Source organism: Erythrolamprus reginae, chromosome 2 (assembly GCF_031021105.1).
Source record: "Erythrolamprus reginae isolate rEryReg1 chromosome 2, rEryReg1.hap1, whole genome shotgun sequence".
NCBI classification, from domain to species: domain Eukaryota; kingdom Metazoa; phylum Chordata; class Lepidosauria; order Squamata; family Dipsadidae; genus Erythrolamprus; species Erythrolamprus reginae.
In genome coordinates this window covers 228,148,154-228,169,637 of record NC_091951.1, presented here as the reverse complement: position 1 = coordinate 228,169,637, position 21,484 = coordinate 228,148,154, and the positions used below count along the sequence as shown (strand labels likewise).

Below are 21,484 nucleotides of genomic sequence, written 5' to 3'. Positions count from 1 at the left end.
GCTGACATTGTTTAGTCGATGGTACCTGGAGAAAGTCAACTCTGTGGGACCTAACTGGTCGCTGGGATTCATGCGGCAGAAGGCGGTCCTAGAGATATTCTGGTCCGATGCCATGAATGGCTCTTATCTCTTCCCCATCCCACTTTTGACAATCATTCTCCCTCGGCAGGTTCAGGAACTGCCCTGGCTCAGTTTCAGCTCTGCCTTTCAGAGCATTAAGTGCAATCTGAGCTGCCTGCTTATCTCTTAAAATACTTAAACAATCAATGCTGCTTGAGACTGGCGATTGTTTAGATGGGTTGCAGCAGCCTGAGCAATGAGAGCTGACCTTTACTCAGGAGAATTGGAAGAAAAAAAAATCACTGTGTATCTTCCACACAGAGAAGCAGGTGTGATGTTCTTCTCCAGCAAAACCCCACCTACCTGAAGTCACCAACTTGGCAACACCTGGGAATAAGCCTTCCTGGTTCCACTTCTGCTTCCCTTGTCCTCCCCTCCCTTCTCGCCTCTAAAATACAACATAGAACGAGTTTGGCGACGACAGCAGCAGTCAGTTTCTCTGTATACAAAGAAGTTTCGGTCAAATAGTTGAGTGCGTTTAGCTGGGTACAGAGAGGAGGGAAGACAATGGACGTCACAGGTGTGCCTGCTGTAGGACCGAGCAAGCGGACAGGTAAGTGTTTGCTCTCTTTGAGGTCTGATTCGAAGTCAGGGGGAGCATTAGGATTTCAGGAGAGGTGTCCTTAAACCATAGTTAAACCTGGATGGAAAGAAAAAAATCCTCAGGCTGCCGTTGACCTTCCCTATAGGGAGGATCTCTGCAAAATTATACTTGAGAAGGGGGCCCTCTTGGTAGGGACTCAAGAGAAGCAAAAATGTGCCCTATTTTGGAGCCCCTCTGATTACAGGGAGAGGGGGAAAAATGTTCCCTGGGGAGACAGAATTTAGAACTAAGAAAATGTTTCATAAACTGCATTGGGGTTTAGCAAAGCATGGGGACCATGAGCCACGAGATTGTCTCCAGCCAATATGAATGATTGAATTGGATGAATGTGGATGACTGCATAAGGCAGGGGTTTTGCCATAGGGCCAAATGAGAAATTGGGATGGTTTTAGAGGGCCGGACTAATATAATTAACTCAGTTCTACCTAATACTGTATATTATTGGGTAGAACTGAGTTAATTATATTATACAGTGTTCCCTCGATTTTCGCGGGTTCGAAGTTCGCGAAAAGTCTATACCATGGTTTTTCAAAAATATTAATTAAAAAATACTTTGCGGTTTTTTTCCCTATGCCACAGTTTTTCCCACCTGATGACGTCATATGTCATTGCCAAACTTTCGTCTGCCTTTAATAAATATTTTTTTAAATAAACTTTAATAAATAAACATGGTGAGTAATAATTTGAATGGTTGCTAAGGTAATGGAAAATTGCAATTTAGTGGTTTAAAGTGTTAAGGGAAGGCTTGTGACACTGTTCATAGCCAAAAATAGTGTATTTACTTCTGCATCTCTACTTCGCGGAAATTTGACTTTCACGGGCAGTCTCGGAACGCACCCCCCGCGAACAGCGAGGGAACACTGTAATTATAAATTATAATTATATATTATATATTTCTCCTTCCTTCCTTGTTCCCTCCCTCCCTCCCTCCATTTCTCCTTCCTTCCTTGTTCCCTCCATTTCTCCTTCCTTCCTTGTTCCCTCCATTTCTCTTTCCTTCCTTCCTTGTTCCCTCATTTCTCTTTCCTTCCTTCCTTGTTCCCTCCACTTCTCTTTCCTTCCTTCCTTCCTTGTTCCCTCATTTCTCCTTCCTTCCTTCCTTGTTCCCTCCATTTCTCTTTCCTTCCTTCCTTGTTCCCTCATTTCTCCTTCCTGGTGGACCAGCCTCTGCAGGCTGGTCACAGACAGTGGGTGGGCTGTATGCGGCCCCCAGGCCGCCACTTGCCCAGGTCTGGCATAAGGGGTTTTAGATTTTTATTCATTTTGATTTTTATTCATTCTTTTTAAAATAATTAGATTTCTCATATATAGTGTGTGTGTGTTTACAATGTTGTGCACCGCCCTGAGTTGCTTTGAGAAGGGCTGCATAGAAATCTAATAAATAAATAAAGTGAGAAATAGAGCAACCCAACTGTTTACTGCAGTTTCTTTTACTGGCAGAGTAGGAAGTAAACCGCTCGAAACTTGACTGCTGAAAATATGACTTCAGCAACAGAGCAATCAGTGCCTGGAATGCACTCCCTGACTCTTTGGTTTCTTTCCCAAAGCCCTAAACTTTAACCTTAGACTGTCTACGGTCGACCTCACCCCATTCCTAAGAGGTCTGTAAGGGGTGTGCATAAGTGCACCACTGTGCCTACCGTCCCTGTCATACTATCTTATTGTCCAAATTTACCTGTACCTACTTCTTTTTGTTTATGTTTATACCATACTTATTATCTTGTACATGTTTTGACAAATCAATCAATTTGTTGTGGCAGGCACAGCGAGCCATTGCTGTCGCCTCCAGGTTTCTCGGCAATTGTTTTAAGGAAGGTTTTGCGTTGCTGCCAGTTAGATCTTTCAAAATAAAGCAGAGCTTCGCAAACTCCTAGAATTTCCCCCTGCTAGGAAAAGCAGTTAATTCCCCGTACTAGGGAATTCTGGGGAGTTAAAAGTCCACCTGTCTTAAAGCAGTGATTTTCAACCTTTTTTGAGCCGCGGCACATTTTTTACATTTACGAAACCCTGGGGCACATTGAGTGGGGCGAGGGGGGGGCTAAAAAAAATGTTCTCTTTCTCTCTCTCCATCTTTCTTTCTCTTCCTTCCTTCCTCTCTTTTTTGCTCTCTTTCTCTCTCGCTTTCTTTCTCTCTCTTGCTTTCTTTTTCTCTCTCTTTCTCTCTCTCTCTTGCTTTCTTTCTCTTGTTCTCTTTCTCTCTCTCTTGCTCTTTCTCTTGCTTTCTTTTTCTCTCTCTTTCTCTCTCTCTCTTGCTTTCTTTCTCTTTCTCTCTTGCTTTCTTTCTCTTGTTCTCTTTCTCTCTCTCTTGCTCTTTCTCTTGCTTTCTTTTTCTCTCTTGCTTTCTTTCTCTCTCTGAGCTTCGCGGCACACCTGACCATGTCCCACGGCACACTAGTGTGCCGCGGCACACTGGTTGAAAAACACTGTCTTAAAGGAACCGAGTTGGAGAATCATTGCTTTACAGTAGTCTTCCACTTAGGCCCTCGATTGAGCTCCAAATGTTTGTTGCTTCAGGAGACGTTTGTTAAGTGGCCCCATTTTATAATAGCAATAGCATTTGGATTTATATACCGTTTCACAGTGCTTTACAGCCCTCTCTAAGCGGTTTACAGAGAGTCAGCCTGTTGCCCCCAACTATCTGGGGCCTTGGAAGGATGGAAGGCTGAGTCAACCTTGAGCCTACTGAGGTTCGATCTGCCAAAATGCTGGCAGCCGGTGATCAGCAGAAGTAGCTTGCAGTACTGCACTCTAACCACTGCACCACCGAACATTTCTGCCCACTGTTGTTAAGTGAAACACTGCAGTTTTTAAGCAAGTAACACGGCACTTCACGGTTCTAGATTCACTTCACGGGAAGCCAGATTCATAGTGAGTGAATCTGTCTTCTACATTGATGAATAGAATAGAATAGAACAGAACAGAACAGAACAGAATAGAATAGAATTTTATTGGCCAAGTGACTTAGATATTCAGAACAGAATAGAATTTTATTGACTTAGATATATAGAACAGGATAGGACAGGACAGAACAGAACAGAACAGAATTTTATTGGCCAAATGACTTAGATATATAGAACAGGACAGGACAGAACAGAATAGAATAGAATTCTTTATTGGCCAAGTGTGATTGAACATACAAGGAATTTGTGTTTGGTGCATATGCTCTCAGTGTACATAAAAAGACAAGATACATTCGTCAATAATAATAATAATAATAATAATAATAATAATAATAATAATAATAATTCTGCAGTAAATGTGGGTCTTGTATAATGAAGAACATGAGTTCTGACTGTCTGAATTTCTTGAACCCTAATCCAGAATCTTTTTTCAGCAGAGATCATCACAGATGCTGCCTAGCTGGGCATCTTATCTAGGCAAAGCCAACCTAGAAGGCGAAACCTCTTCCGGTTCCCGTAACAGCTTCTCGGGCTTGATTGTTTGGTCAGCAGCATGCGGACTCCGACGCCCATGATTGTGGGCATTGTGCTTGGACCCTGCGGCCTTGTTCTGAACCTGACAAGCACGCTGGCCCCCAGCTGGAGAGACGTGACCGGATTCCTTGACATGCCAAAGGATCAGATTCAGCACCAAGGGATCTGGGATATTTGCAATGAGCAGATTAGTGAGCACAACAACGACTGCAACGTCCCCGACACCCTTGGTTACTTTAACCAGCTGCCCGTGCAAGCAGCCAGGGGGCTCATGCCGTCTTCTCTGGCAGTCACAGTCGTGGGGATCATTGTGACTTCCTTGGGCGTGCGGTGTTGGCAGGAAATGCCCCACTATTTGCTGGCGGGGCTGGGCGGCCTTGTGCTCTTTGTTTCCGGCTTGCTGAGCTTGATTGCAGTTTCATGGTACAACCACGAATTGCACGACTTGCCTTCTCCTCCATCCACGACCATGCGGGTGGCTTACTGCTTGGTCCTGGGATACTTAGGGAGCTGCATGGAAATTATCGGAGGCATCTCCCTGACCGTTAGCTTCGGCCAATGCTGCAAAGAGTTGAGATTGAAGAAAAGCGCCAAGAATTCCAAGCATGCAACTCGCAAGCAGCAGAGTCTGTCCATCTCTGGCCCCATCAGCAGCACAGCAGATCCCTGGCAATCCCGGAGCCCCGTGCCCAGATCCTACAGTAATTCTCTGGATGTGCTGGAAGGGGAGAAGGCCTGGAGTCAGAGCAGGAGTGACAGCAAGCTTCCCTGTGACACAGATGTTTAGCCCTGAACTTGAGAATTCGCACCAAACCAAAGCAAGGAGGAAAATTCTTGGTATTGTACTATGAAATGTCCATCCAGGAAAGTCCTCTTAACAATTTAACATTTCTCCTTCCCTCTTGACCAGTGGTTCTTAACCTTTCTAATGCCGCGACCCCTTAATACAGTTCCTCATGTTGTGGTGACCCCCAACCATAAGTCTAGCGCCAATTCTCCCAGCAGAGCTTTTAGCTGATTGGCTGGAAGCTCAGAGGCACCCCCCCCACTGTGAACGCCTGATTGGTCGGATTGTAAAAATATGTTGCAAGGCGCCAGAATAGAAGCTTTAGTTCCTAACACCATGGGAAATTTGTCTTTCGACCTCTGTGAAACAGTTGTTCGACCCCCAAAGGGGTCCCGACCCCCAGGTTGAGAACCACTGGTCTTGTCAAAGAAATCCATGAAAGAACCACAGAGACTCTGGAGCAGTACGTGATTTATGTATTTTCTAAGGATGCTGGAATCATGCTTAGGCAACATTTATTAAAGTCACTGCACCCAAGAGAGGTATAAATGGAATGAATCGTGCCCTTCATTGAGGCCTATATAGTTAGAGGTTGGGCTAGCGATCCTCTCAAATGAGCCACCTGGTTACTAAATAAAAGCAGGATTTAAAAATAAATAAATAAGGTAAATGACTGTAAAAGGTTCTAAGCAGAAATTTAAACTGCAAGCAATACGCACTGAACTGAGCAGAAACCTCTTATGCTCAAAAGTTTACTGCTGACCAGCCATGCATGGGATTGTCCTGCTGGGTATTAAAAACTGCTTTTACAGCAGCGTTACTTAGAGCAGTGTTTCCCAACCTTGTCCACTTGAAGATATTTGGACTTCAACTCCCAGAATTCCCCAGCCAGCGAATGCTGGCTGGGGAATTCTGGGAGTTGAAGTCCAAATATCTTCAAGTTGCCAAGGTTGGGAAACACTGACTTAGAGTTCTTAAGCATTTTCCTTTTTTTGTTTTCACTGTCAAATGAAAAGCTGACGGGAGACTTGGCAGAGATTCCACACAACATTTCCTACATAATCCTCTCTTCCTTTAATTATCCAGACACAAAGGGAAAGCTGCAAGGGAAACCTATCCACATTTATTTGAATGTGTATACATTTGTGTGAGGAAAGGAGATCACAGTCAGCTGCCCAGAGAAGTTTATGTACTGTATATAGATATACTTGAATGGAGATAAATTGCTTATAAGACTCTCTGCTAAGGCTGTGCCAAAATGTGCCTTGCAATTTCTCTATTTATTAAGTCTGTGCTACTATTAATCTTATTATTATTTCCAACACCCATCTCCTCTCACAAATGACTGTATGACTGTAACTTTGTTGCTTGTTTCCTTACAATTTATATTGACTGGTTCCTAATATGGTTTGATTGCTTATTTGTAGCTGGACTCTCATTAAGTGTTGTACTTTTGATTCTTGACAAATTTAACTTTTTTAAAAAATGTACACCGAGAGTATATGCACCAAGACAAATTCCTTGTGCGTCCAATCACACTTAGCCAATAAAAATTCTATTCTATTCTAAAAGGGTTTCTCCCACTGCCCCTCTCAAAGAGAGGTTTCTATTTTTCTCATATTTCAGATAGTTGGAAAATTCTTTCTTGATGGTGTTTTGAGCATCATCCTTCATTGTCTCTAGTGACGGCAAGCTATTCCATTGGTTGATTGGTCTCACCCGTAGGAAATGTCTCCTTAGTCCCAGGTTGCTTCTCTCTTTAATTTCCATCTATTGTTTCTTGTGCCTTTTGGTGCTTTGGAAAATAGATTGACTCCCTCATTTTTGTAGGAACCCCTCAAATTTCCCAACAGAACAATCAATCAATGGAATAACTTGCCTCCAGAAGTTGTAAATACTCCAACACTGGAAGTTTTTAAGAAGATGTTGGATAACCATTTGCCTGAAGTGGTGTAGGGTTTCCTGCCTAAGCAAGGAGTTGGACTAGAAGACCTCCAAGGTCCCTTCCAACTCCGTTATTCTATTCCATCTAAAATATTGGAACAATTTATTGTGTTATTTTATTGTGAGTTGGACTAAGGAGAAATCTCCTAAGGGTTAGACCAACCAAGTTGGCCACGCTCACCCAGTCACATGACCAAGCCATGCCCTCCAAGCCCCACCCACAGAACTGGTAGAGAAAATTTTGGGATTTTACCACTGCTCTTGAAATTTCTTGGTGATCTCTCATTCTATTACTAATCCAATCTGATTTTGCACTACCTGGTATGGCCCACTTCTGATAGGTTTTGAATTACTCAGCTATCATTCTCCCCATAGCCAAGGTGCTTCTAGAATCTAGATTGTCTCCTCCACAGGGGTTCTTCCATTTTTCTTCAGACATTATGCCTGTAGTGTTAAAATGAATTTGTTCAGTGTTTATGGCCTTGATGGGAAAAGCAGCTAAATTGCTGTTTGCCTTCATGTTTCCTGTTTATGACAAGGAAAAAATATTATTTTAATAAGGAATGTAATAAGGAGACAATATCAGAGATTGTCCTGTCGCACGAAACAAATCACGCTAAAACATTTACAAATGAGTAGCTTCTAATTAAAGGCATAGGAACCCATCATTGGGATAGGAAAACTCAACAACATCCTACAACATTATGCCACAAATTAAGGTCTGAACACCCAAAAGACAAACAAACATTGAATGTAATGATACAGTTTGGATTACTTGAACATTTATGGTGATTTCTGAGAAAAACGTTTGAACAAATATTTATTTTTGCAAAGCTATTTAGGATTTTTATTTCTGCTGTAGGATTATTTTAGTCACCATCAGGTTCCCCCCCCCCAAAAAAAAAATTATAAAGCTAAGAATTTGGAGGAAGGCTAGCTTACTAAAATGATATATTGCGGCGCAGGCGGAGTAACAGTCGGACACAGAAGGTTTGGGTATAATGGGGTCACTTTATTAAACCAAATAACGATTAACTAATTAACCAATTAAACCACGTGACCTGCAGGGGTGCATAAATCAAATGGGGCGGAGTCAACTGTCACCAACCTCATCTGAGCAAAAGCTCCTTGCCTGGGCGTAGGGGATTGGTAAACTTACACCTGCCCCCTGCCCCATGCCACGCCCCCATGGCGTGTGGGATGGCTCACCCCTGGTCTCTGGTAAGCCCCAGCCAGCGAGCCCCAGGAGCGACCCCCTCCCCGCACCGAAGCCGGTCGAGCCCTGTAATACGAGAAAGAGATCGCCCCTCACCTCACTAGAGGTGCCCCTAAAGGAGATCACACAGTTGCTGCTTACGCCCATTTCCGCCCCCTATCGGCCTTCCCCCGCAGTGACCTTGGGGGGGGATCTAGTTGGGGAGTACACCCCCTAACCACACTCCGACGCACAGAGTGGAGTAGGCAAAAAAACAGTCACCGTTAAGCCAATTTACTGTGATTGCCAAAAATTCCTACTCGGCCCCCCGAGGGGCGACCCATCATATGCACCCTGTAACAGAGGGAGGGTGGGCGGGTGACTCGAATTGCCGCGCAAAGAGGAGCGGCACCACGAGGCAGCCCCTTATATAGGGCTGCCTCCCTCGTCGCCCCTCGGCCAATCGGTGCCTCGCGCACCCAACTGACATCACTACGGCCCCCGGTGCTGACGTGGGGCCGCAGGCTCCGCCCACAATGGCGGCCTCCTTCTCCTGCCCACGCCACAAACACCGCCGGCTTGGTAAGTCGCCGACGGCCCTTCGGCCAAGTAAGTTACCAATGAGCTTAATTACATCCTGAAGTATTTTCAAGATTTATATAAATACCAACTTGTATTAATCTGTTCATGCAGCAATGGGCAACTTTTGGCTATATGGTATATTAACATACAGTGAGCTGAAAGATTTTGTAGGTATAGATGACATGCTGCTGAAAATAATATAATTTTTCCCCTGAAATGGAAATCCAAGTATAATAACCACCTTTAAAATCAAGGGCAGCTAAATTATGCAAGATTGCATTTGACAGAGTGGCCATATTTATACATGTAGCCCTTAAATTTGGTGAATTTCTTTCCTTATTGATTCTTCTACTTGTATTTTTATGTTTTGTGTTTGGTCTGAATCAATTTTTACTCCTTATTTTTTTTTAAGGAGACAGTCTTCTTTCTCGCCTACATATCCCATGTTTAGTTTTATTGCATTTTTAGTGTTTCATTATTGAAGTATATTTCTGAACTAAATTTAAACCATTTCACAGTGTATTTACATATTAACAATAACAGGATCAACAAACATAGGATCTTTGGGGTATGCCATGTCTGATTTTTTTTCATTTGTTTTAAATACTTGCTTAACTAACCAACCTGCCGGATGATTAATTAATCCCTGCTGAATCTTTTGTGAATCTTTTTCAAAACTGACATTTCCAAAAGTGATTTATGAGTGGTAAGGGAGGGGCTCCACTCCCTAGGTAATGTGATTTCATTTGTTTACATTTAAATGTAATTAAAATTCAGTAATTTTAACTGATTATTCTGCACTTGTATACATACTTTTCTCTCCTTTTATATTAAAATTTCATTTTGGAAACCACTTTTGAAGTCTCTGCTTCCTGCAATGTATATCTGTGATGTCAATTTATGTACAATGATTGCATATTGAGTTAACAGAGGTATACTAGTCTGCTCCCCTTTGAAAAGAGGACAAATAAAATGTTTCAAGTACCTATTTGAGAAACACTGCTATAACCCAAATGATACATAACCCTAGGCCCTAGTGTGGGTCTCCTTGCAAAAATTGGGTCCCTGAGTGGGGCCTACCTCAGATGGATGTCATGCCTTCCTCTGCCTGTCACCATCCTGATGTATTTATATATGTAAGTGCAATCTCAAAAAATCTGACTCTGGGCAGCATGCAATTAAACCATAACGACATTTTTTTAAAAAATTAATAAGTACAAAAATGGAAATTACTATGAAAAGGAGAGAGGGGAGGAGGGTTGCTCTGATTCCATCCCAGGTCTGTGAGCACTGGTGGCTGGAGGCTCCGCCCACCTGCCTGAGATGTTTCTGCACATGTGCAGAAGTTTTGCACGCACAAGCAGGCACACAAATCAATAGTAACGGGTTTTAGAGCCCATTATTGCTGTGTGTGCGTGTGTGTTTATGAACAATAGTGTCACTTCTTCAGATCAACATTTCCTTTGCAACCTTTAAGTCTATTGATCCAATCAGATGTGGAGGAGCTTCCAGAAGGTCAGCAGAAATGTTCTTTGGGGAGTTCATATTCCACAGAGCAAGTGCCAAGCAGGTGTTCTCTCTTCTTCATTCTTTCTCCAAGGCTAGGGCACACCCAACCAATGCCCAATACCCAGTAATGGCAGACAAAATTTTTACTGCTACACAGTGGGTGTAGCTTATTTCGTGGGTGTAGCTTAATAGTCATGTGGCTGGGTAGGAGTGGCTTGCCGGCCACGTGACCAGGTAGGAGTGGCTTGAACAGTCATCATTGTTCAAATGAACTGTTAAGACCTTGATTTACAACCTTACCAGTGTTGCTCGCTGGGGTGACAATTTGCTTTGCATTTCCAGGCTCTCCTTCCTGGGTCACACACACACCGCCTCAGGCTGGGTAGCTAGGTGAACCGGTGCTGCCAGAAGCATAAATGCTGCCAGCGCCGCTTCCACCCATGCCTTCTGCTTGCACCTCAGGTGGGAGGTGGCCGCGGAAGGCTGGAGGGGAGCCAGGCAGAAGAGAGGGAAGCTCGTCCGAGTCCAGGAAGGAGGAAAGAGGAAAAAAGCAAGGAGTGTAGATGTAGCAGCAGCAGCAGGGGAAAAAAGGAGAGCTGAGCCGAGACCAGTAATCCAGGAAGTGACAGCCGCTGATCAGCTGGAGCTGCGCACATCTTCAATTCCCCCGGTGGAACTGCGTTCCACCCTGTCCTGCCTGCTGCCCACCCCTGCCAATACCCCTGGATCCTCAAGAGGCCAACCACCCCTGTCCAAGTATTAGGCGGCCTCAAGAGCCGAGCCCCTCTAGGCGAAAGAATATCCACTCACCACACCCAGCAGAAGGGAAGATCATCCATCCCCCCCTCGCCACTCCACTCAAGAGTTAAGATATATTTTGTGTTCTTGTTTACTGAGTCCTTGGTTGTCTGAGTTAAATACCATGCAAGGGCTGAGAATTCTACCAATAAAGGTGCAGTAAAGTGAAAAGAAGTGCTTCTTGCTTGCAAAAACACCTTTTAGCTAAGTGTGTGTGTGTTGTGTCTATATATTGTGTGGTGGACGATGAATAAATAATACAGTGTCAAAACCTCTGTAGTTCAAAAGGCAATCAGTTTCTGCTGGATGGTGATAGCTTTAGGACAGTGTTTCCCAACCTTGGCAACTTGAAGATATTTGGACTTCAACTCCCAGAATTCACCAGCCAGCAAATGGTGGCTGGGGAATTCTGGGAGTTGAAGTCCAAATATCTTCAAGATGCCAAGGTTGGGAAACACTGCTTTAGGAAGCGACTTTGCATTTTTAGAGACATGAGAACTGGCACCACCACTGCCTTCAGCGTCCTCGAGCAAAGGTCTCCAGCTTTCTTGATAAAATATAAAAGACGGTATATAAAGATATAGTAAGTGGAAAGGGCAGTCAAAAGTCCCAAAAGAAAAGGGCCAGTGTTGTGCTATTTCTGTGAACACCGTGCAGTTATGCCATGTTAATATTTTACCAGCTATTACATTTTTCGAATGCAGGCATTGTACAATTGCAATGATGCAAGGTGGGGCTTTTCCAAATCTCAAAACAACTGAGAAAAGGAACCTGGAAAGGAACATGCAGTCTAACCTTAATTATCCAACAACTAAACAGCTGGCTGGCCGATTCTGCAGCAGTGGCCAATGCACACCACTCACCCACAGACATCAGCACCTTAATGCCAAGTTTTCTGCCTCTCTAGTTCATTATGTTGTAAACATAGAAACATAGAAGACTGACGGCAGAAAAAGACCTCATGGTCCATCTAGTCTGCCCTTATACTATTTTCTGTATTTTATCTTAGGATAGATATATGTTTATCCCAGGCATGTTTAAATTCAGTTACTGTGGATGTATCTACCCCGTCTGCTGGGAGTTTGTTCCAAGGATCTACTACTCTTTCAGTGAAATAATATTTTCTCATGTTGCTTTTGATCTTTCCCCCAACTAACTTCAGATTGTGTCCCCTTGTTCTTGTGTTCACTTTCCTATTAAAACCACTTCTCTCCTGGACCTTATTTGACCCTTTAACATATTTAAATGTTTAGAACATGTCCCCCCTTTTCCTTCTGTCCTCCAGACTATACAGATTGTATAGTAAAGTACTGTATTATATAGTTGACTTCCATATTTCATAATGGTTCAGTAGGAGTTATATTTATTTTGATGAGGACATATGCGGTTCAATTGTCTTCCAATTTCTGAAGTCATGCATTGGGGCAAATAGACACACACATACACACACACATACACACACAGAGGGGGGGGGTTGTATAACAATGTTGGGATTATTTTAAAAGAAAGGTACAGAAAGTCTAATTTTTTATGCTGAAAAGGAAAACCAGTTTTATGCAGGGTTTAAAGCTTTAGACTAGAAGCTAGAAGTTTAGTTCTAGTCCTTCTTTAAGTACCAAGCCATCTGGATGACCTTGGGCCAGTCACTCCCTCTCAGCCCTGGGACGCAGACAATGGCAAACCACTTCTGAAATTTTGCCAAGATAACCTCAGGGACATCTCCAGGCAGTTGTCAGGAGTCAAGACTGATTCAAAGGCACCAAAACAAATACTGTATAGTGGTACCTCGGTATTTGTTGTTAATTGGTTTTGGGAGGTGCGATAAGTATTAAAATGACCAGTGGAAAGCAAACCATGTGACTTAACAAGCGATCCTTTGTTTTGGCCAGAAAGGGTAGCGAGTCACAAGGCAGCCAAGATTGACAGCTTCTAGCTTGCATGCCGAGTATCAAACAAGTAGTAGTACCACAACAAAAGTTTTGCATCAAAATGCGTCAAGTACCAAATTTAATTATTTTTATAGCAGCCAAGTACTAAGGTACTATTATATATGCCTGTGATGGCCACCTATGGCACACGGTCCACAGTGGCACATGCAGCCATATCAGAGGGCACGTGAGACATGTTTTAGTTTCAGTGTGCGTGCGCATGATGGGCAGCTAATTTTCAGCCTTGGGAAAAGGCTGTTTCGTCTTCCGGATGCTCCAGGGAAGCATCATTGGTAAATGCAAAGAGGTAAATCTGGAATAAGACACTTTTCCCCCTTTTTTCTCCCCCTTTTGAAAGGCCCAGAAAGTCTGTTTGGGCCTCACTTTTGGTATCTTCCCCCTACTTCTTTCCTTCCCACCCCACAACTATGTCGCTAAGACACTAACACCACGATCGGAAGCCTTGATTCAGAAGTAATGTTGGCTGCTAATTCTTATTCCCAGGTGCAGGATCATAGAAGAAAAAAGGTGGCTGTGAACGATAATATTGGCTAGAGTAGAATAGGGAGAGGGATAGGGACAGGACAGGATAGACATAGAACAGAACAGAATCACAGAGTTGAAAGGGATCTTGAAGGTCTTCTAGTCCAACCCCCTGATCAAGCAGGAAACCCTATACCATTTTAGACAAACAGTTGTCCAATCTCTTCTTTAAAATTTCCAGTGCGTTCACAATTTCTGCAGGCAATGTGTTCCGCTCATTAATTGTTCTGTTAGGAAATTTCTCCCAAGTTCTAGGTTGCTTTTCTCTTTGATTATTTATTTATTTTATTTATTTTATTCTATTTATTGGATTTGTATGCTGCCCCTCTCCGTAGACTCGGGGCGGCTAACAACAGTAACAAAAAACAGCATATAAATCCAATACTAAAACAACTAAAAAACTCTTATTGTAAAACCAAACATCCATACATACAAACATACCATACATGAATTGTAAAGGCCTAGGGGGAAAGAATATCTCAGTTCCCCCATGCCTGACGGCAGAGGTGGGTTTTAAGGAGCTTACGAAAGGCAAAGAGGGTGGGGGCAATTCTAATGTCCGGGGGGAGTTGGTTCCAGAGGGCCGGGGCCACCACAGAGAAGGCTTTTCCACTGGGCCCCGGCTTCTTGTCCTGCCTTCAGGTGCTTTGGAGAATAGCCCAACTCCCTATTCTTTGTGGCATCCACTGTGATATTAGAACATTGCTATCATGTCACCCCTAGTCCTTTTTTTCACTAGATAAATTGAATTCCAGCAAATGTTCTTTATATATTTTAGCCTCCACTCCCCTAATCATCTTTGTTGCTCTTCTCTGCACTCTTAATATATTTTTTTTACATTGTAGCAACCAAAACTGGATGCATTATTCCAAGTATGATCTTACCAAGGCATTATAAAGTGGTATTAACATTTCACATGATCTCCATTCTATCCCTCTATTAATGCAGCCTAGAACTATGTTGGTTTTTTGGGAAGCTGCGGCACACTGCTGGCTCATAATTAAGTGATTAGAACTCCAAGATCTGTCTCAGAGTTACTACTATTAAGCCATGTGCCATCTACTGTATTCTATAACTGTGTATTTGGTTTTTCTTGCCTAAATGTAGAATCTTACTTTTTTTCACCATTGAATTGGAACATCAAAGAAAAAGAGAAGTCAAGCCTGTCTTCTCTTGAAAGAAGAGCTGGGTTTTTTAAAAATAGATATAAAACCCTGGTTTTTTTTTTTTTTAAAAAATAGATATAAAACCCAAGCTGGGAAAAAGGTGGCAAATGGGGGGGGGGGGGATCAGCCTTCTGATTTGATAAGTACTGTTGCACTGAGCCTGAATAAAAGAGAAAAAATGGATAGTGTTCCCAGAATTAACTTGCCTGACTTCAAAAGTGCTCCCACACTCCACATAAAAATAAATGCAGGATCCCCAAACTATCATTAATGTCTGCATCACCAAAAAGTAGGGTGGGAATCAGAGTTTACAGCACAATCCTACCTTTTTCCGCTCAGAGTGTATTGACTTTATCTCTACATGCCACTGTAAAGGATTAGTAGATTGCCATCATACTTCCTTCTTTCCCTGTAGCTGATTAAACCAGGGATAAAGAGATAAACTCCGTTCTTCGGAGCAAGAGTGGTTGACACTTCTGGCTTGTAATGGATTTTATATTCAGCTTCCCAAAACTTGAAAATAATGACTGGTTCAAGTTAAGGCAAAGTATGGAGAAGGTATAGGTAAGCCTCCACTTTTAATTAAGAAACCATATCCAAGAAGGGACAGTAAAAAGAGTGCTGCAGACATGTGACTTCATAAAGTCAGTTGCATTGTTTATTTATTTTATTTATTTATTTTGTCCAATGCACAACAATACACAATGAAGGTTATAAAGGTTATACTCGAGTAAAATATATTAGAGAAAGAATAGAAGTGAAAATTTAGGAATAGAATATATCAATTAGAGAATAGGAGGATATAATGAGAGTAGTATAAGAAGAACAGAATAGAAAAATAGTAGATATGAGATATAGGAGAGACAATAGGACAGGGGACGGGAGGCACGCTAGTGTACATATGCATGCCCCTTATTGACCTCTTAGGAATCTGGAGAGGTCAACTGTGGATAGTCTGAGGGTAAAATGTTGTGGGTTAGGGGAAGATACTACGGAATCCGGCAATGAGTTCCATGCTTCGACAACTCGATTACTAAAGTCTTATTTTTTACAGTCCAATTTGGAGCGGTTAATATTAAGCATGTATCTGTTGTGTGCTCTTGTGTTGTTGTGGTTGAAGCTGAAGTAGTCGTTGACAGGCAGGACGTTGCAGCATATGATCTTGTGGGCAATACTTAGATCATGTTTAAGATGTTGTAGTTGTAAGCTTTCTAGACAAAAGTATGCATGTTTGGGATGGCAACCACAATAATGGAAAATAAGCAGTGTGTCTCCATCTTAGATCCTCCACATAACACTCCCACCTTTCCTCAACTTGTCTCACACTCAAATGCTAAGAAATACATGGACTCCTGGTCTTGTTACTATCACAGAATAGACAAATGGATAAGTTTAATCCTCTGCTACCTCAAAGGCTTTCAGGTTGGACTTTCACGTGGCCATCTGGCTGTAACCTTCAAAATGGATATAAATTGTAAAAGTAGAAAATGTTGAATTCTAAAAATCACCTTTGTTTTAATACTGAGGCATTATCACAGCCATATACTCATTGCTTTTTAAAAGCCTTCTTCCTTTATGGAAAAACATGTTTTTGTAGCTACACACATTATTTTCAACTTCCCTTAGTAATTCCTAGTCCAACCCCAGGGTAGCATTAAAAGTAGTATCTATCTATCTATCTATCTATCTATCTATCTATCTATCTATCTATCTATCTATCTATCATCTGTCTATCTATCTATCTATCTATCTATCTATCTATCTATCTATCTATCTATCTATCTATCATCTGTCTATCTATCTATCTATCTATCTATCTATCTATCTATCTATCTATCTATCTATCTATCTATCTATCTATCTATCTATCTACCCACCTACCTATCTATCTATTAGATTTGTATGCCGCCCCTCTCCGCAGACTCAGGGCGGCTCACAACAGCAATAAAACAATTCATGACAAATCTAATAATTTAAAAACATTTAAAAAAACCCGTTATTAAGCAGACATACACACAAACATACCATACATAAATTGTATAGGCCCAGGGGAGATATCTCAATTCCCCCATGCCTGGCGGCAAAGGTGGATTTTAAGAAGTTTACGAAAGGCAAGGAGGGTGGGGGCAGTTCTAATCTCCGGAGGGAGCTGATTCCAGAGAGTCGGGGCCGCCACAGAGAAGGCTCTTCCCCTGGGACCCCCCAAGCAACATTGTTTAGTCGACGGGACCCGGAGAAGGCCAACTCTGTGGGACCTAATCGGTCGCTGGGATTTGTGTGGCAGAAGGCGGTCCCGGAGATATCAGATGCTTGTAAACAAAAAGAATCCTTGTGTGTTGTTAATAGATTTTTTTTAGAGTTACATAACTGGCAGGAGTCCAAAGTCAATGGATTTTGGATCTGATAGCAGCTCAGCTGAAATATGCCCCTCGTATACCACAGGCATAAGTCTCTCTCATTCATTCATAAGAATTCTGAATAAAATGTTGGTAACGCAGAATCATTTTGCCTTGATAGTAGAAGATGCCCACTGTTAAAAGCATCAGGTTATCCTCTGGCAGGAGAGGCAGGGAAAAGGGCTGAGAGAAGGGGGAAATTACCTATAGCTTGGCAAAAATGCACCTATGTTTCATGTACAAAAAATCCCAATTTAAACACCTCTAATTAAATCAACTCCTCTAATAGAAAATGGGATTGAGAAAAATACATGCCCAAAAATCCTGGGGTTGTGGGCCAGGTATTCAAGGAGAGTTCCCCTTCCTTTTGGGAGAGTGAACCCATGTTAAGTAGCTAAGATGGCTAAGTAGCTCATACTAAGTTCTACAGTCAACTGGTTTTTTTTTTTTTAATGTGACTTACTGGTTTAAACCCTTTTTAAACCAGAGATAGCACACGACAGTCTTGGTATGCCTGGAATGCACTACCTGACTCTCTAGTTACATCCTCAAATCCCCATAGATCTAACCTTAAACTATCTACGGTGGACCTCACCCCATTCTAAGCGGTCTGTAAGGGGGCGTGCATAAGTGCACCAGCATGCCTACCATCCCTGTCCTATTGTCCCCATTTATTTGTACCCTGTTTCCCCGAAAATAAGTCACCCCCGAAAGTAAGACATAGGAGAGGTTTCATAGAATTGCCTAATATAAGACGTAGGAGACGTTTCGTTTTGCAGCATTCCCGAACAGAACATATATAACATATGTTTGAAGAAAGTATAATGGTTGTACATGGAAATAATGGTACGGTACTAGTAAGAAATTCTTGATAGGATTGTTTGTCTGGTTATGCTGGTTTGTGATGACAACTACTGTACAGTATATAATGAATGTTCTTTTTTTGTTGTTCAGCAATAAATGTGAATTCTTCTTCACTGAAAAAAAAATAAGACATCTCCTGAAAATAAGACGTAGCACATCTTTGGGAGCAAAAATTAATATAAGACGCTGTCTTATTTTCGGGGAAACAGGATACTCATTTTCTGTGTTCATGTCCATGTATATACTTATATCTGTTATCTCGTATATGTTTGACAAACTAACTAACTAACTGAATAAAATATCTAAGAATAGTCCTCGCAAGGCTAAATATACTACACTCAACCAGCATTTCTGCTAGGACTAAGGACTTGTTTACTTACTTACTTACTTACTTACTCACTTACTTACTCACTTACTTACTTACTTACTTATTTTTTATGCCGTCCACTCCCAAAGGACTCTGGGTGGCTTACAATAATAAAAATAATATTTAAAAAGTTTTAAATTCCATTATTAGAATCATACCATGTCATACAATCTCACTATGGCCAGAAATAAAGTGGCATCAATTGCTCACAGTCTCCAGGCCTGCCAGCAAAGCCAGGTTTTCAAGGCTTTTCGGAAAGCCAGTAGGGTGGGAGCAGTATGGATCTTGGGAGGTAGATGGTTCCAGAGAGCTGGTGTTACCACAGAGAAGGCCCTTCCCCACGGCCCTACCAGCCAACATTGCTTAGTCGACGGGACCCAAAGAAAGCCAACCCTGTGGGCTCTAATTGGTCACTGGGAGCTAAGGACTAAGACTAATCCTTTCTTTCTGTTTACTGTGCTTTGCTTAAACCAACATTTGCATTTGTATCCCAGGAGCAAGGTGGGTGTGGACAATGATGAAGTATTAAAACAGCACTTCCTTGATAGTAAAACAATCTTAACAATTTTACATGGATGGGGTTTATCTCAGCGTTAAAACAGTAACAATTCTAATCTATTCATTCATGCTCCAGAGGGAGGACTACTTAGCAAGACAATCAATAGATGGACATTAGCATTGGAAATGTACTAAAGTTGTAATACCAACACAGTGCAGCTCCCAAGCCACCTCACATGACTGGAAAAGACCAGTACTCTAATAGCAGTGCACTTACAAAACATGTTTGAGTAGAACAGGATAACTTCCATCACACTGCGTGCATAAGCATACCATTGTGCCTACCGTCCCTGTCCTATTGTCTTCTTTTATCATTATTTACTACTTATGTTATGCTTATACAAACTACAATCCTATACGTTCGACAAAATAAATAAATAAATAATAAAAATAAAATAAAGTATATAAATACTGATCATGAAAAGATTCTCTAATGATTGTTGCCTATTTCCATACCAAGCAACCGATGGTCCCATGATAACAACAGTAAGTCAATAAGGAAGTGAACTCTGGAACTGTTCTTATACTTTGAAAGCATCTTGTACACAAAGGAAAGGGCAGGGCAGATACACTTTTATGCCTTTTTCCAATAAAGAACATTTAATTGGATGGTGTAAGCTCTTCAAATATATAGTTGTGTACTTTCACAGGCAAGGCTGGTTTCATAGGAGAAACTATACATGCTGAGTATGACACTGATGCTACTTTATTAGGGTCAACCCAGGGTGAAAATCCTACTTCCGGTAATGCCCCCACGAAGTATTTTATTCATTTGTTTGTTTATTTTGTTGAGTACGTATTGGTAGTATACAAAGATATAATAATATTTATATTCATGATACTAGTAAAAGAGAAACATTAGGAGAGGGGATGGAAGGCACTCTGGTGTACTTATGCACGCCCCTTACTGACCTCTTAGGAGGTCAACAGTGGATAGTCTAAGGGTAAAGTTTTGGGGGTTAGGTGATGATACTACAGAGTCTGGTAGTGAGTTCCATGCATCAACTACTCGGTTACTAAAGTCGTATTTCAGGCAGTCGAAGTTTGTATCTGTTGTGTGCTCGAGTGTTTTTGTGATTGAAGCTGAAGTAGCTGTTGACAGGAAGGACATTGTAGCAGATGATTTTATGGGCTATGCTTAGGTCGTGTTTTAGATGATGTAGTTCTAAGTTTTCTAAACCTAGGATTGTATGTCTAGTTGCATAGGGTATTCTGTTGCGAGAAGAGCAGTGGAGGGCTCTTCTAGTAAAGTATCTCTGGACATTTTCTAGAGTATTTATGTTTGAAATGTGGTGTTTTCTTCCATATTCCCCCCCTCCTGGCAATGCTTTACAATCTTCTACCAACTGTGTAGTTTGATGCTGCTATGGATTGATAATAAAGTTGGAGAGAAAAATCCCCTCTTCTTCATTTACCAAATCACCTATTCTTCTGCACATTATAAGCTTTTAAAGATATTATAAAGAGCAATGCTACATGATGATCCTGAGTTGGCCTAGGCAAAAATTCCCAGGAATGTTGCTAATTCAATGAAGAGCCATGAAGCAGTCATTAGTGGAAGAACTGGAAAACCCACCCAAGATTTCATGATGGGACAATGCTACTCAGTGCCAAAGGCTCTAAGAAGAAAAGAGAAAGGAAGACCAGGTTCTACCAGCCAAAAAGTGTTGTTCCGGCTATACAAACACACACACACACACACACACATACACATATATAGCCTTATCTCTAAATAGAAATGTTAGAACCTTTTTAGTCAACAGAATCCATATGCATACAAGCAGGGGGGGGGAAACTATGCTACAATCTATTCAGTAGAGGGAAAACGGAATTTTTCAAAGAATTTTCCACTTAATCCACAGTAAACCATTAAGGGAGAATGGAAAGTAGCGACCAGTGTAAATATAAATCTTTCCAAAAAAATACACCTGCAAAAATGAAAGGAAATGCTATTTGATATTTTAATGAAAGGGAAAAATCACAAGAGATGCTTTGCATTGCGTCTTGCATCTAAATTCATGAATTCATAAAAGCCTGTGAAAGAGGGATTAGTAAAATTTAGCAGGTCTGGGACACAAATCATATCATTCAAAGGGCTGAATTCTTGTAGGATCTTAAAATCATTTGAGCCAAAGTTTTTATTTTGCATTCGGTTTTTCATACAATCATATATCATCCTTTATTTGCAAAGCTGATATGTGACTCTAGGCATAGTACTATACAGCTTGCCAACTGGGTAAGTGCTGCTAGTTGAGGACTAGATCCAGATACGCCGTTTGGCCTCTAGAAGTGATTGCAATTCATTTCACTGGGTCTCCACCTCACTGTAAAACCAGAATCCAACTCATGCTATCAGCAGAATCTCTCCATGTTTGCTACTTTCAGCTGGCTTTTTAAAGGCTATTTAAATAGCTTTTAAAAATGCTATTTAAAATGAACAGTAAAAGACTGAGTGTTAATATAATAAATACGACATTGAGAAATTCCCATTCTGAAATTCTGCACAATCGCTGGTTTCCAGCTGGAAAAAAGGTTTATAGTTCACATAGTTCGTTTTTCTTACAAATCTGTGCTTGTCTTTGTCGTCAGAGGAGTTACCATTTCCTATTGGGGGGAAAAACCAAAAGTCAACATTTTATATTATATTCTTTGCCTGTTTAGATTTTTTTCCTTCATTTTGCAAGATCCT

At 41.5% G+C, this 21,484-nt stretch overlaps 2 protein-coding genes across 5 annotated transcripts in view; one reads left to right on the top strand and one right to left on the bottom strand.

Moving 5' to 3' along the window:
* Nucleotides 1–275: 275 nt before the first annotated feature.
* Nucleotides 276–5,584, top strand: CLDN23 (claudin 23). Of its 2 annotated transcripts, none has more exons than XM_070742168.1 (2): nt 276–673; nt 4,062–5,584. In XM_070742168.1, exon 2 carries the CDS (start codon nt 4,178–4,180, stop codon nt 4,943–4,945), a length of 768 nt encoding a protein of 255 aa, XP_070598269.1. In that variant the 5' UTR covers nt 276–673; nt 4,062–4,177; the 3' UTR covers nt 4,946–5,584. The 2 variants fall into 2 exon arrangements, with proteins under 2 accessions (XP_070598269.1, XP_070598270.1); XM_070742169.1 differs by having other exon boundaries at nt 553–673; nt 4,059–5,584.
* Nucleotides 5,585–20,904: 15,320 nt separating this feature from the next.
* The window catches only part of LOC139162114 (LDL receptor repeat-containing protein egg-1-like), a 50,794-nt gene continuing 50,214 nt past the window's right edge, over nt 20,905–21,484 (bottom strand). For all 3 annotated transcript variants that reach the window (XM_070742151.1, XM_070742152.1, XM_070742150.1), the window contains one exon: nt 20,905–21,399. In XM_070742151.1, the coding sequence (XP_070598252.1) occupies nt 21,355–21,399 (45 nt within the window). In that variant the 3' untranslated portion in view covers nt 20,905–21,354. The remainder of the gene's footprint in view (nt 21,400–21,484) is intronic.

Coding starts and splice junctions, on each gene's coding strand:
- CLDN23 (XM_070742168.1), top strand. CDS start 4,178: ATGCGGACTCCGACGCCCATGATTGTGGGCATTGTGCTTGGACCCTGC.